General features: G+C 39.8%; 1 protein-coding gene across 2 annotated transcripts in view; it reads left to right on the top strand.

Moving 5' to 3' along the window:
• The window catches only part of MYLK (myosin light chain kinase), a 212,455-nt gene extending 201,570 nt beyond the window's left edge, over nt 1–10,885 (top strand). For both annotated transcript variants that reach the window (XM_054069442.1, XM_054069443.1), the window contains 5 exons: nt 4,941–5,093; nt 6,067–6,190; nt 7,369–7,498; nt 8,374–8,493; nt 10,310–10,885. In XM_054069442.1, coding sequence (XP_053925417.1) covers nt 4,941–5,093; nt 6,067–6,190; nt 7,369–7,498; nt 8,374–8,493; nt 10,310–10,560 — 778 coding nt within the window. In that variant the 3' untranslated portion in view covers nt 10,561–10,885. The remainder of the gene's footprint in view (nt 1–4,940; nt 5,094–6,066; nt 6,191–7,368; nt 7,499–8,373; nt 8,494–10,309) is intronic.
• The last annotated feature ends 5,059 nt before the right edge of the window (nt 10,886–15,944 follow it).

Genomic DNA, 15,944 nt, shown 5'->3' on the forward strand with positions numbered 1-15,944 from the left:
CTACACATTAAATCCTTTTAAAGCTTCTGGATAACTTACTCAGTCCTCTCTCTTCATCAGTCTTTGTTATTCCTTAAATTTCCCTGTTTGTATTCTCCACCTCATGTTTTTTATCTTGCGCTTTTATCTTGCTCTCCATCCTGTTCTGCATCACAGTACTGTCCCACATACTTAAACTGATCTATTGCCTTTGAAGTAACAGGTCATAAATATCATAGCTTGTGCATATCATCTCAGTTTATGTGTATTTCAGTATTTCTTCTTGCATTTATAATAATCCTTATCTAATGATGGTTAAACCTCCTGAATTCTTTCCAGCTCTTTCTGTCCCATTTATTATTCTGGGCATTGCTGAATTTGTTGGTTTTTCTATTTACAGTTCTTTTCTGATGATCCATTTGGGTAGTTGGTGTTTCCAATATTTAGTAATCTGAAACAATTTCTAAATTTCAGTTTTATTTCAAACCAAATTTCAGTCTAAGATTTCAGCACCACATGTATGGAATTGGAAATGGATAGCCCTTCTCCTTCTGCCACCATAGAATCTGACTAGTTTCAGTGAGGACTTGGCTGTGACTGATTCAAACCTCTGCTTGCTTTAAATTAGTTCTTTTTGCTTTATCAGTGCTAAGCACTCTATGTCTCTTCTGAGTAGTTGATATCTGTTGATTAATAATTTTTTTTGTTCTATAATGTAGACTGTTTTTTAATATCATATTTGTGCTTGCTGTATGCTCTTTTCCTTCAGTGCTTCCCTGATAACACACACTTTGATTCTTCAAACGTTCCCTCTCCTTTTTATCTATTGTGTTATTCATCACTATTGTTATTCCTCTCTTGTTGGCAGTTTGGATTGGTTGAAATTTTTCAGCATCATTCATCTCTTAGGTGTGCTGGCTTGGGACTTCGATAAGGCAAGACATACTTCTGTCTTGCACGTGGCCCCATGCCGTATTAAAAGTTTAAGTCTTGTTAATGTAAAGATGAGAGAGCACTCCTTGTTCTTTCAATAAAGCAAGTTAGGAGGCCTTTAATGTAATGACCATACTGCTTAAAAGAAAATGAATTATTTGTTTAGTGGCTCTGGCAAATTGTCATTTCTCATTAGTCCGCTGGGCACATAAGACAAGGATGAGAACAGCGTAACACTCTTGCTTCATCAATGAGCTGTCTCCCTTTACGTGGGCTCAGTGCTCTGCTTCTTCCTTGAGACGACCGGTGTGAGAGTCAGTCTGTGGTTTTGTCCAGTGGACGCGTGTGTCCCCTGAAGTAGTTTGACACTATTTATTTGTTACATTTCACTTGTGAAAGAACCAAATTACTCCATGATCTCCAGGCTGCGGGCATTATCATGTGCTTATTTCACGTGACCTGCATAGGTTTATTAAGAAGCAGATAGTACTGTTGGTAACAAAATCTGTTATTCTTTTTCACTGCTAATACAATGCAAATACTGTAAGGAGAGGCTCAGTGTCATCAGCCGAAATCAGTTGCCACTGCAAGCACCACTTGCAGAGGAATGCTCAGAGTCTGACTTTGAGACATGCAGCAAATGCATCCTTTGTAGCTTAGTGGCAGTCTTCATGCAAAGATTTCCAAGTGAAATGCAATGGTGTTTGTTACACAGGCAGTCAAACTGGCGACCACATTGGACCCTTTTGATCTTAACGTTTCTAAATCTGCACTAAGAGCTTTGCTAGGACAGACCAATAAACGTTAAGGAACTTCTAGAGAGTAAAATATCTTTCTTCTTTATTTAGATGTGGAAACAGTTTAGGATTTTCTAAACAAATAGTTCTTAACATGCCAGGAAGATGCCTGGTTAAGTAGCTGGAAAAATGTTTTCAGTAAACAACTTGCTGCTTGTCTGATAGTAACTTTGCAGTGTAAGATCAGTATTAATTTTGTGGAGCAGTAGCTCATCTTTATCACTTAGCCTCAGCATTCCAAACAGAAATTGTTTCCATAATCTGTCAAAAGAGTTGCCAGGCCATTATTACTTTAAATGGCTATTAAGAAATGAACAACCAAGACTTAGGTCAGTGAAATCTGTGCTAAAGATTTCTGGTTATAATCTACATTAGTTGCCAGCTTTCCCTTTCTGACTATTGACAAGGACCTAGTTCTTCTTAAAAGTATTTCCATGCCAAGGCAACTGATTCACAGTTTAAAACTGTGGTAGAGGAAGAAAATTATTTTAGTCTTCTAAATTTGCAACAGTACATTCAGGAATAAAAAAACAGGCTCTTTGAAACTTTTGAATGGGTGCTCTTACACTGGTGTTTGGAATTGCAAGTGAGTGCAGGCTCAACTGATGTCCATCTGGTACTTTATGGAATGCATGGGATGGGTCAATCCTACCACAGCATTTTAAGATTTTATCAGATATTTCTATCATGCAATTCTTAAAAAAAAAAAAAGGAAAAAACATAACCAAGCAGAACGAACACATGGGGGGTTTCCTCTCTAATCTCCTTCAACGTATCCTCATCCCTCAAAAGCTGTGTGTGACATGCAGTATCCCTTTCTGCAGAAATCTAGATGTCTCTATAAGCACTACCTCTCACAGCAGTGTAGAGCAGTGGTCTTTCCACATTAAGCAATGTCTCTGTATCTGTAGCAGTCTTTTTAGCACAGGAATGATCTCTCAATACAGCAACTTTAATCTCTGGAAATAGGCCAAAATATTATCTAACATAGCACAAAAGCTGCACAATACTATTTGTGGTAATACTATGCAGAGGTCACCTTTGCCATAGTTCAATCAAGTATTGAAGGGAAATGGGATTGTTATTGCTCTGGCTGCCCAAGTCCATCCTCTTAGAAGCCTCGCTGGATGAAGAGAAGAGGTGCATCTCCTATACTGACAGTGAACTAAAGAAATACTTCGCAGACCCTTCATTTGTATAAAACGTAAGCCTTTTTATCAGCTGCTGAACTGGCTGACAGATTATTGTACTTAACTACATAGTCAAAAAAGAGACAATTTAGCCATTAGCGTCTGGAAACCCAAACTTAGAACTGCAGTCTGGATGAGATTTTTTCACTTGCTAAAATATTATAAAGAATATTTATTGTCATAAATAGGAAATTGCTTAAATATTGGAGTGGAGATAGATCTAACACCCTGCAGGAGTGCTTCGTGGATTCCAGGACAGAGATTCTGCTTCAACAATTTACCTGGCTGTGCCGGCTGATGTGCCTGAGGGCAGAACAGTCTCTTATTGCACAGCAGCTATACCAGCTCTCCAGTGCTATCAGGCATAAACCTTATCTCTTCCAGTAAAGTACGTGTCACAGACAGAGAACAGTCATAGTAAAGTTGTTTAATGTGAGCATTTTTTGGTATGTTGATATTTCAGCTGTCTGTAACTCATGACTATTATAAGTTCATAAATGGGTTTGTGCTACTTTATACATTTATAAAGCCATGCTTTGCTGTTGCATTTGAATGCACCCTATGTAATGGAAAGTAAGACAGCAAATACCTTCTGCTCTGGTTTACATCTTTCTTCCTTAGAAGAAACAGACCTTTTATCTTCATCTCATGTATTATTACCAGCAAATTTCCGAAGTGTGCATGTAGGATTCTAGACTCTGCTGTACTGCACACAACTTCCAGAAATGGGTAAAAGATTTAGTATCTGCATTGTCTGAAGCTTCAAAAAATGTGTGTTTCTGCTTTGCTTATAGAAGTAAAATCCTTAGGAATAAATTCCAAATCAGACTTTTGGGTGTAACTGGTAACAAAAGACTAACAAAATAACTTTGGAGAAGGAGATTATACTAATATTATTAATGTAGTAGCTCCCTTTATTTCATCTCAATCTCTTGTACTACCAGTTTGTTCTGTAATATTCAGTAGTTATTTTCAGAACCCTAATAAGCTCCGTATTTTTCAAAAAACATACTACTGATGAAACATAACTGATTGTTGTAACTGGTTAACATGATCGTGCAGAGAATGCAAATAAAGTCTGTAAACAATTTCATGAAGAATACGTTATTATGGAAATTGCACGCCAGAAAGAAGACCTGGAAAACCAAATAATTTGTAGTTCTAAGGAATAAGCAACCTTGCACCTGTAAGTTTTTACTGAAAGGGTGATGTATACAGGAATCAAAAGTATCTGGGTGCACAAAGCTACAGTATAATAAAAGGCAACGCTCAAATGGAGAAAGATATTCTGCAAAAATTATACTGTGATGTTCTGTAATTGCCTTTCAGTGGCAATTTATCAGTTATATTGAGTAAAAAGCCTTGGAAGCTCAACTTAGGCTATAAAGGTATTATTTCCATTTCATGCATCATCGTGACTGATTGAGAAGGTAAAGACCAAATCACTTTTGGACACATCTGCATAACTGTACAGCCTGCAATGATGTAGCACGGTTTTATCTGGCAATATAACTCAGGGTGGTTTGGTTTACAAAATAACCTGTGGATTTCATGTTGCATCTTTATTCCTGGTCTCTCTCTGCAGGAGTAAATGGAATAAAAGGTACAAAAAAACTTCGTTTAACAATAAAGGCAGCAAATTCGCTCTGAAGGCACCAGAAAGAACAAAAGATATTCAACTGCATTTGGTGTGAAATTGCAGTATTACTTGTGCAGAACGAGGCAAGGCATTAAGCAAACTAGTATGCTCCACTTTCACCTAATTCTAGTTCTCTTCTCAGAAATGTCTTGGGAAAAGAGAAAGAAACAGCAAAAATTTTCCTTTCAGTTTTGCAGTCCAACTTCTGGCTTCCTTCCCATACGACTCTCTGTCCTTAGCTTTGAGTCCTCTTTTTTTTTTTTTTTTTTTTTTTAAAGGAAGCTTTCACCGATAAAGATCTGCAGCTCATTGGAGATGTCACATATGATTTTAATTTGCTCCTCTGAGAGTTTGCAAATTGACTCTGTTTGGTTTGTGTCTGTCTGTCTGTTCTATTCCCAGGGTCAGCGGACTTTCTCCTTTCATGGGAGACAATGACAACGAAACCCTAGCCAATGTTACCTCAGCAACGTGGGACTTTGATGATGAGGCTTTTGATGAAATCTCTGATGATGCCAAGGACTTTATCAGCAATCTACTAAAGAAAGATATGAAGTAAAGCTGTTGGACTTGATGCACTTTCTATGTTTGCATCTAGCTGAACTTGTCATTCTTGTTTCCCCACTGTGAATCTCCAGTTGATGCAAGCAGCTCTGGCAATACTTTATAAGGAGCCCTGTGTGCCCTTCTGCCTCTATGTGCAGCTCTCGTTTATTTTATGTGCAGGGTGCGGGGTCTGAATGGAGTGCTTTCTTCTAATCGCCTGCTCGTTCTGCTTTCCCTTTCCCTCAGGCAAGATGCAGCCTGAGGTTTCATGTGGTTACTCTTATCTTCACTGTAGTGCGACAGATTTCCTGCATGGCATGTTCTGTCTTGATCTGAATGGGTTGTAATTTCGCTAGGTTTATTTCCACATGTTGCTTTTGAGTGTAGTACCTCTGCGTAGGCAGCTTTGCTATAAATCTAGTAATTAGGCAAGAAAATAAATCAGATTTGGAAGCCCTGTTTACAGCAGACTCTGAACAAACCAAGAAAAGAAAATGTTCTTCTTCCAATGAATTTGCAGTCAGATAGGTGGAGAACAGAGGGTTATTCATCTGTGCATCACGAACAAAGTGAAGAATAGGTGTGGCTTGATCACAGATTTGGACATTTCTGCTTTGTTAAATGTTCAGTGCTGCAGGGAAGGAGTATTAAGAGGAAGGAAGGTAGATCTGGGACGGGATTCTGCCAGCATGAGATAGCTGAATCACTGCCATTAACCATACCTGAAACATATAGCTTGACATGCTTTGTTTTATACTGTTTTACTAACAATTAAAAGTGCACAGTTTTCTCTCCAAAAACCTACAGAAATTGTGACAGTGAGTTTAAGAAGTAAGTATGGCTGCAAAGCAGTGCCATGTGATCTCTGTTACTAAATTTAGGAAACAGAAAAATCAGCTCTTAGAGCGCAAAATGATGTGGAAGCAGGTAGGTTCAACCTTCGTTAATGGCAACACTGACTAGTCTTTTTATATAAAAACAGGAGTCGCTTTAACTGTACTCAATGTCTTCAGCATCCGTGGCTGCAAAAAGATACCAAAACCATGGAAGCCAAAAAACTTTCCAAAGATAGGATGAAGAAATATATGGCCAGAAGAAAATGGCAGGTAATGAAGAGGATGCAGAATTGGGCTCGTTATCCTAATAAGTCTCTCTATTTCTAATGTTTATGATCCTGAGAAACATGTCATGCCAAGCACTTTCTGCTGCTGTTGAAAACTCCAATGTGGCCAGAGTATGAATGCAGTAAAGTGGGTTTGGTTTCTGCAGGTGAAAGGAGGGTACACAGTTGCGTATACATAACACGTGATAATCCCATTTTAGGCTCCTACAAGGCATATGAGTTCACATATAGTTTTTCCTATTCTTTTGAGAGTAGGACCATGCCCTCTCCATGCCACTGAGGGGTGAGGGATTATGTTATCCTTAACAAACCTGAACAGCTATGGAAAAGCTTATCTGCCTGGCCTCTCTAAAGATACCACATTTTGTGGCAGTTCAGTCCTGTTGGAAGCACTGAACTTCTCATGGATTTGGTCAGATTGGTTTAATAATTTTCTTTGATGTATTTGGTCTCTATGTCTTCTTTTTTCCTTAATGCCAGAACTGTTGTAGCAGGTCCATCCGTGCCATTCTGATAGCTAGAGGAGTTGATACATAGAATCATGGCTCCAGCATTTTGAGTAGCCTCCAAAATATTGATTTATGTAAATCTACCTTATATTCCATTCTACTGTACATGCTTCTTAGGAGTTCATGCGAGCTATACGGAAATACAAGTGTCCGTACTAGAGACAACGTAGTTTGAGCATATTTTAGTACCCTGGTGGTTCATTCTGAAGCCTGCCAGAGGTCTGCTTCCTTCATGCAGATGGTACTTTCTCATTCGTTTCATGTTAACTGGTTATTCTTCCTCGGTGAAGCTCAGTCCAGCCCATATGTCTGTTGAGCGAGCTGTCCGCCCCCAGAGTTCAGTTCCAGTTAAACAGGACATAGCTTTTTTGCTGGCCCTCCTCTCGAACAGTGCTTTTTATCCGCAGCGTACAGAGACATTCATTTAGGTATGAGTTCATCAGGGGAAGTTTATATCTTCAACTAAATTTGGTAATTCAGACCAGCCTGCTCTGTCTCTCCTAAAACAACAGAGCTATATATAAGCAGTTTGTCCAACAATTCCAGTGAGGTTTGCAGAGATCCCAGATAATTTGTCCGAAGCACAACTGTTACAGAAAATCACATGCCTTTTGGATTGGATTGATCAGAAGCCTTTTATGTTATGTCTTAGAAAACAGGCCATGCTGTCCGAGCAATAGGAAGACTGTCGTCCATGGCAATGATTTCTGGTATGAGCGGGAGGAAGGCCTCTGGGAGCTCGCCTACCAGCCCTATAAATGCAGACAAAGTAGAAAATGAAGGTAAGGAATTTTGCTGCACCATATTTTCACCTCTCTGTGAATCCGACTAAAACTTTTAGCAAAATTCTAGAGACCAATCGTTAAGTTGGCTATTCCCACGCGCTTGCTCACTCTCTCTCTCTCTCTCTCACACACACCATTTTTATCTTCTTTTTTAAAGAAATCTATCAAAATTTCTGTTTTCATATTGTTCTGCTTCTCAGAATGCCCTAGTATAAGTATGGGCAGTAAACACTTCTCTTTTTAAAGCCAAAGAATTAAGGCAGATTTGTCTGCTGCACTCTATCACTTTGGGAATGCATGTTTATACAAAGATTACAGTGATGTATTGCCTTCTCTTGCAAGCGAGCAAGCAATAAAGTATTAACACTTGCTATAACCAAGACATGCTCTGCATTAACTATGCTCCTCAGACAGGGACATTTAAGAAAAAAAATAATGTGTCTACATTATTCTCCTGTGCCTGAATTTTGAAACGTGTATTTGGGGTATGTAACAATCAGAGGTGCAGAAAGTCAAGTGAGTCATTTTGACATACCTACATAGACTGCCAGCCTGACACAAATTAAACTGGTTTACTCCCCCACTATCAAAAATCCAAGCTTGGTTAGAAGTAAATTCAAGGAAAAAATAAAGATGATTTGTAGCGTGGTGGCCTGCATGTTGATTTCAGTCTATTTATGGTCTGAATCTTTGTCCAGCTGAGAAAATTGGCACAAAACTAAGCAGCTAACATCCTTGCTGTCCCATTAGCCCTACAGAACAAAGTGAAATAAAAAGCATGTTTTCACTGCCATCTGGTAATTAAAAATTAAAAGGCATCTTTTGAGAATGTGCCTTGTAAAATAATTAACTATCTCTTTGCTCTCCTCCAGATGCTTTCCTTGAAGAAGTGGCTGAAGAAAAGCCCCATGTAAAGCCATATTTTACTAAAACAATCCTTGACATAGAGGTTGTGGAAGGAAGTGCTGCTAGATTTGACTGCAAAATTGAAGGTACGTTGAATTAGTATATCTGTTTCTTTCTTCCCTTCCTTGCCAGCTCTCTGCATTGTGCTGTTGTTTAACTTTTTCTTTTTTTTTTTTTCTGTATTGTTGAGTTAGTGCCTTTTTGCTTTACCAATACCTGCATGTCACAGCATGAATGTCTTGCAATAACAGAAATCATCTGGAGCTGCATGGGCCTATTCTGTGCCTGCCATAGAACAGAAGTCTCCAAGAGTCAATGTGTGAATCGCTAATTTCAATTGGAACAGTAAGATGGTTTTTGAGGGTGGAAAAAGTAAAATTAAGATGTAATGCAGTGCTTTAAATTGCAAGAGTACGCTCTTAGAGACTGCTGACCAGAAACCAAGAATAAGTAGGAAGTCACTTGTCTGAAATGACCAACAAATTTCAAGTGACCTTGAGAAGACTTTAAGCCAGATGTACACTGGATTAAAGGCAAAGAAGTGGGCAAAGAAGTGGGCAAAGAAGTCCCTAGCATTGTGTTTGCATGACACATCTAGAAAATACTCTGTTGTTTGTTTGTTTTTAACTTATGTGTTCAAGAAAGAAAACTCAGACTGGAACATTCAGATAGAATAAGTTTATGAGAAAGCATTTAAGGAGCTTGGGCTTGGTCAGCCCAACAGTCTGAAGGCCAAGACAGCTAGCACTGCTGTTGCAATCAGATTGAAGCTTCTGTATCACAGCTGTTGATAACAGCTAGAAATTAGGAAGAGGAGAGCTGTTAAAAGAAAACTGATAGTCGGTACTGCCTGTGTTTAAGTTAGATTATTTCTAAATGTAAAATGAGGTTCAGAAACTGCTTCAGTGACCTCCAGCTTGTTCATTTCTGTGCTCCTAATCTCTTTCATTGCTGGTGTTTCCTACCTCACAGCAGAGATGTGAGGATGGATTATTGTTGCTTATGGATGCTCATCGGCCTGAGGGGTACGTGTAGAAGTACTGCATGGAATAAAATAGATGAATGTATCATAGCTCATGTTTCAAACTTTCCATTGTGTATTTGGGATTCCTGCATTTTATTTCTGCTCAGTGGGAAGTCATCCTCCTGCCACAAGTCCAGAACTTGGCTGGGACAAGCCTTCCATTTGTTATAGGAGCCAGGAGTAGTGTTTAAGGGATTGTTCTCCAGCATGCATTGTACAGCTCTGCTCTGGATGTTTCAAGCATAGCAGGGCCATTTGCTTCACAAAAGACACCAAAACTCCTCTTGAGATGCATTATCAAAATGTTTTTCTTAGACTCCCTCACCTGTCCTAACAAACACATATAGGGAATGGCAGTGGTATGGTCACCGTACAGGACAGGTGGGCATGTAAGAAGCAGATTAGGAGGAGAAAGATTGAGAATAGTCACAAAAAGCAACCTGAGAAGGACGTTAAATTGTAGTTGTAGCCCAAAACACCTTATCCTTGAAATTCTAAATCTCAGTGTTGAGAACTGTGGGTTCCACAACGCTGCAATTTAAGGTAAGCCTCAGATATGCAGTTAAGAGTCCTTTGCTGGCTGATGTCTGAGACACACAGAAAGCTGTCTGCAGCCGCTGCAAAAGTAGTGGAAAGTGGAATCTGGTGAGTACTGCATGCTAACTTTCATTTTTTGCTATTCATAATAAGGTCATTTCAGGTAAACGTGAAGTAAAAGTGTTTCAATTCATGTACATCTATCGTAAATAGAATTCAGTGAAATGATTGCATAGCAGCATATTGGCATGTCCATACACAGATGTGGAATTAAAACTTAGAGTAATTAGAGATTAGTTAATACTCATTTATTGCAATTGCTTTTCTCTCCACTGTCGCAGGCTATCCTGACCCTGAGGTAATGTGGTACAAAGATGATCAGCCTGTCAAGGAGTCCCGTCACTTCCAGATTGATTATGATGAGGATGGGAACTGTTCTTTGACAATTTCTGAAGTATGTGGGGACGATGATGCCAAATACACCTGCAAAGCTGTTAACAGCCTTGGGGAAGCCACGTGCACCGCAGAACTCCTTGTGGAAACAATGGCAAAAGAAGAAGGAGAAGATGAAGATGAGGAGGAAGAAGAATGAAAAAAAAGCTCAAAGGAAAAAAGATTGAAAGAAATATATTTAAAGACTCTCCTTATAAGGCTCAGAAAACCAAGTTATCAAAAGCACCTTGTGTGACATGTAGGTCTTTGGGGGGGTGTTTTTTCAGCATGATCAGTTGATACCTGTTTGCTTTATGTACGGGCATTAATTCAAATCAGCAGGCAATTTTAAGTTGCTAGCATGATTGGATTGACTTTAAGCAAGTCATCAACTAAGTTGCCCAGTCTATTTTAAAAATCAAATATATGGAAAACAAGTCTACAGTTATTTTCTGAATGTCTTAAAGAAAAAGTCTATTTACTGAGCTCCTTGCTCCATACCATCATTTTACTCAGCCAAAACTGCAGCTAAGTTGGCTCCCCAAGGTCTACTTTCAAGGAATCGCTTGCCAGGACCCAGTGAATCTCTCAAGTCCTGTGAAACAGGCTGCTCCCCAAGCAGTTTCTTCTATAAGGGAAGGTCTGACACAGCCAGCATTGCAATTTTTGTGTTGGTGTGTTTCATTTTTCTTTTGTTTTAAACAGAATTTCACAGTCCTATCTTCAAATACATTTACTGCCCTTTCTCAGTGTGCTGTCAGTGCCATTGTCATACTGGCTGAACTTAAACATCCAGGTGGTTGTCCAAGATACCTCTGATCTTGCTTGTAACCAGCTGATCATACCTTGTCACCTTTCCCTTATAGAACCTGCAACTTCAGTGCAGTCACAGCTGCCTCCTTAAGAAACAGGCTGAAAAGACAAAGACTGAGAATATTTTCTGTTGTTCTGGTCAGCCTAATAATGACTTCTGATTCAAATATATGCTGCTGTGAAAAAAAAAAAAAAGGTTATTGCACCATCAGTGACTTCTACGTGCATATGTGTGACTGGAATCCCAGGTCAGTTAAAGTTTTACTTAGATTTATTTGGCAATTGCAAAACAGATTTCAACTGATGATAAGCTGGAAACTCCCACATATTTTTGGAGTAACCAAAAAGATAGTAGCCTGGATTACAAACTCCTTTATACTTAGCAGTTTCCAAAGAATCTTAACCTATATAGGACTTATTTCTACCTTATGAGCTTGACTGTCTTGTTTTTGTCTTGAACCTGCACCAGTAAGGCTGTTGCGTTTTTTAAAAATGCAGAAAAACAAAGCAAAATGAAAAAATCCAGAACCCTTTTTTTTTTTCTCAGAAATGGTTAATGCACTCAGACTTAGTAACTTTGCTTTCCTTTCACGGTATTGGCACTTTTTAATTTCCTTTTTGTTGCTCTTTGGAGGTAATATCAGAGGCTGCGAGGTGATATGCATAATCCAAAACCAGTGTGTCTTATATATATGTATCATTCCAAAAGTGATTCTTTTTCTTTTCCACTTTTTGTTTGTAAAGTGCAACGATTTTGCATTTCAAAGGTTACCTCTCTTAACAAAAACTTTACCTTAAATCCTCACCATTAAGTAGTCAGTGTACTCTTAATACAGGTGTGTACACTATCAGCCTTAGGTTGTTTGATATTACCTAGCTGTGTATGTTTTTCATATGATTTGCTGTTCTACATTCAAAGCTCAACTAATGTGGATGACACAATGGTTTTTAACCGCTTTATTCTTTGTGGCTGAGTTCAGATTGCCAGCATGTCTTTTCCTTTTCAATTGATAAAACCCTCTTGTTATACTAAACACAGTATTGCCACAATTCCTTATACAGAAAGGTTTTGAATCTGATTTAGAGCATACAGAGCTTTTCTCACGTTTTTTAAAATGTTTTAGGCAACAACGGGGTGTATTTTGTACCTTAATAAAAATATGCTACTGTTCTCCCAGTTTGTTAAACCATCAGAATTGCAAAGATGAGAACGCTACGGCTGTAGTTACTCACAGTTCCTAAATAAATAATACCACAAAGCACGCTCCTTGTATACTCTGTTGCAGGCATCACTGATTTCACCTTGCCTAAGTGTTTCAGTAGCAGTGGTCTTCTATTCTGCTCTGAGAGCTGCTAGGCACAAAAATGAATGAGGTGGTGACAGTGAAACCTCCTTGAACTTTGTGGTGCAGCTGCACTTCTACCCCGTCAGCGCAGACTAGCACTGTGCAGAGGCTGCTCTGCAGCTGGGTAAAGCTTGGGACTGACACTACTCTTGTAGCCGTGTGCTCTGCTGCACTTCTCCTGCCTCATTGCGTGCTTCACGGTGAAGAGAATCGTTACATGCATGGGGCACCAGGAGAGCTGCAGTTTTCTTTTACAGTTTAGAATTCCCTTACAATGGGGAAATGTACACTCCAGGAAGACAGTAAGAGCAAGAGAGGAAAAAATTAGAGAAGTCTAAATGTGGATATGTACTTATATAAATGTTCCTAGAAACTGTAAGAACTAAGATATAGCAAATATGCTTGCGCAGCCTTTCTGCAGACTTCTTTTACCGTGCAGTCCAAGACATCATGGACTATGCAGGACCATATAGGAACTCCCTAAAGCAAAGCCCATGAAACATCCTGCTTGTAGCAACACGTTTCTTGAGCAAATTTTCAGCCCTTGAAACAGTCATCTTTGCAAGATGAGCTCTGCTGTGAATGAACCTAACTTTATCCATTGACTGTTGGTGTCCAGAGGCATATGCATAAAGAAGTGAAAGGTCCGGCTCTGATAGCCTGGCCTGTAGGCACAGCAAGCTCATCGGGACACAAACTGGATATCAGCACCTACAGGCTCAACGCTGGTGTTCCTGCATAAATCTTCCCTTCCCTCTCCTCCTTCAGTCCTCCTTCAATGTCCCACAGGCTATAAACTGCCTACTTTTCTTTCTCCCCAAGGAAATAACTAGCTTACCATCTCCTGTTCCCTGCTATTAACATTGCTTCTAGTCTGCCTAAAACAATGACCTCTACTTCACAAATGATGTGAAAACATCTAATTCAACCTCTATCTCACCTTGAAGTTTTTGTTTTGTTTGAAAAATAGAAGAAAAATTATTGTTTCCACCGAAGAAGGGTATTTTATGTACTTGAAATCCTGTCTAATTTTTCCAGCCATCCTAATTTGTCTAATAAAAGACATTACTTCTTCTTATAAACTTTGTTCTGCTTGCATATTTGCAGAGCTGCTCTTGGGGTGTGGTAGAGTTGAAACAATCCCCAATAGCAAAAGTCATGCAAGACATTGTTGCTGCCCATGAATGACCACTTTTATCTTTTTGTACAAAATTCAGTCTTCTCAAGATATGGAAAATTCAGGACTGGCCACTGGTTTTTACTATGAAGGTTTCTGGATTTGCAGAAACTTAATTTGCATAATTACAGGCCTGTCTGACCACCCAGGCATTCATGCATATTTCTGATTGATAAAGAGACCTTTGCTAATTGTGTGCATGGCAAGCAAAGATTTCTCCATGGCTGCTTCTCTTTGCTCACAAGAAGCTCACAAGGACTTAGCACAGGACTTCATAACTCTCTCCTTGGCTGTGAGTTTTAGGCTGTGAAAACGTACAGCATTTTTTTAGTTGTATACATGCATAATGATCGATCTCTTTCTCTAAAATTCCTTGGAATATTTATTGGAACATCACACTTTAAACATTGCTGCTTGAAAGTTAAATTTTTGTAAGTCATCTCTGAATTCTGAGCCCTGGTGACTGCAAGCAATGCACATGTAATGCCGTGAATGTATTAGACCAAAGACTTACATGAAATCAGAATTTGCTGGGAGGGGGAGGGAAGCTTCTGCTGTCATTTGGCATTGTTCCCAAAAGAATTACACCATAAGCAGCATGAAAACTGAACAGAGAATTGCTCCTAGAAGTTGAGAAGTAACTGCACAGAATCTTTACTATTTTCAGCCTTTCATTGTGATTCCATGAAAAGCCAAACTCAATAATCAATGCTAATTTCATTATTAAGTAGGTATCCTTTATTAGGTGACATCAGGCACACAGGGAACAGCTCCACCTAATGTGTGTGAAATTATTGAAGCTGGATACATGATTTTTATACTGTTAAATGTACATATTCATATAGATTCTGAGAAATACGTTACATATTCATTATTTTTTCTGGAATGGGAGTTTCTATTTTATTGAGTTCTTGGAATTTATTTACATAAGTTTCCCCCACTTGGCACACACACTCTGCCCTCTGGGGGTCTCCTTTGGGGGTCTCTGGATGAAGGCTCTAGGTCTCCCTCACAACGGAATTTTTCAGCTCTCCTTCTTGCCCATGCTGTTTGACTCCTTGGGCTCCTGTTCAATGTTACATCTGGTCCTGGTCCCTGTTCTCTAGCTTAACTAGATAGAGTCACATTCTTTCACATTCTTTCTAACTGCAACCTTGCTAAAAGTCCTTATTGGAGCATAAGTATCCAGGCATAGGCAAGCTAACGGTTATTATTCAAGCTAATAATACATTTTAGTTCTAAGATCACAAAATCTCTATGTAATATTCAAATATATAAACAGTTAGCAACTTAATCCCTGGTTTCAATACAAGATGGGGGATGTGATTGAGAGCAGCCCTGCAGAGAAGGACTTGGGAGTGCTGGTTGATGAGAAGCTCAACATGAGCCGGCAATGTGTGCTCGCAGCACAGAAGGCCAACTGTCCTGGGCTGCATCAAAAGCAGCGTGGCCAGCGGGGCGAGGGAGGGGATTCTGCCCCCCTATTCCTCTCTTGTGAGACCTCATCTGGAGTGTTGTGTCCAGTTCTGGAATCCTCAACATAAGAAGGATATGGAGCTGTTGGAACGGGTCCAGAGAAGGGCTGCAAGGATGATCGGAGGGCTGGAGCACCTTCCCTACGAGGACAGGCTGAGAGAGCTGGGGTTGTTCAGCCTGGAGAAGGCTCAGAGGAGATCTTACAGCGACCTTCCAGTACCTGAATGGGCTACAGGAAAGCTGAGGAGGGACTGTTTACAAAGGCTTGTTGGGACAGGATGAAGGGCAATGGGTTTAAACCAGAGAGAAGCAGATTTAGACCAGACATAAGGAAGAGTTTCTTCACCATGAGAGTGGTGAGGCACTGGCACAGGTTGCCCAGTGAAGCTGTGGCTGCCCCATCCCTGGAGGTGTTCAGGGCCAGGTTGGATGGGGCCTTGGGCAGCCTGATTTAGTAGGATGTCCCTGCCCATGGCAGGGGGGTTGGAAATGGATGGGCTTTAAGGTCCCTTCCAACCCAAACTATTCTATGATTCTATGATTTCTTCCTTCAATTGTAGGTTTTCGGAAAGTTCGTTTCAGTTTTATCTCCTACAGAAGGTGCTTCAACTCCTGCTGCGATGGAATAACGCAACCCAGGCTCTTGCAATTGCAAAGGACTCGAGCAGAACACGCGTTACAGTTCCCGCTGCGCCGAACTGAACTGAAAAGGCGACGGAAACCTGCTAAATA

The sequence above is a fragment of the Cuculus canorus genome, chromosome 6 (assembly GCF_017976375.1).
Source record: "Cuculus canorus isolate bCucCan1 chromosome 6, bCucCan1.pri, whole genome shotgun sequence".
Lineage (NCBI taxonomy): Eukaryota > Metazoa > Chordata > Aves > Cuculiformes > Cuculidae > Cuculus > Cuculus canorus.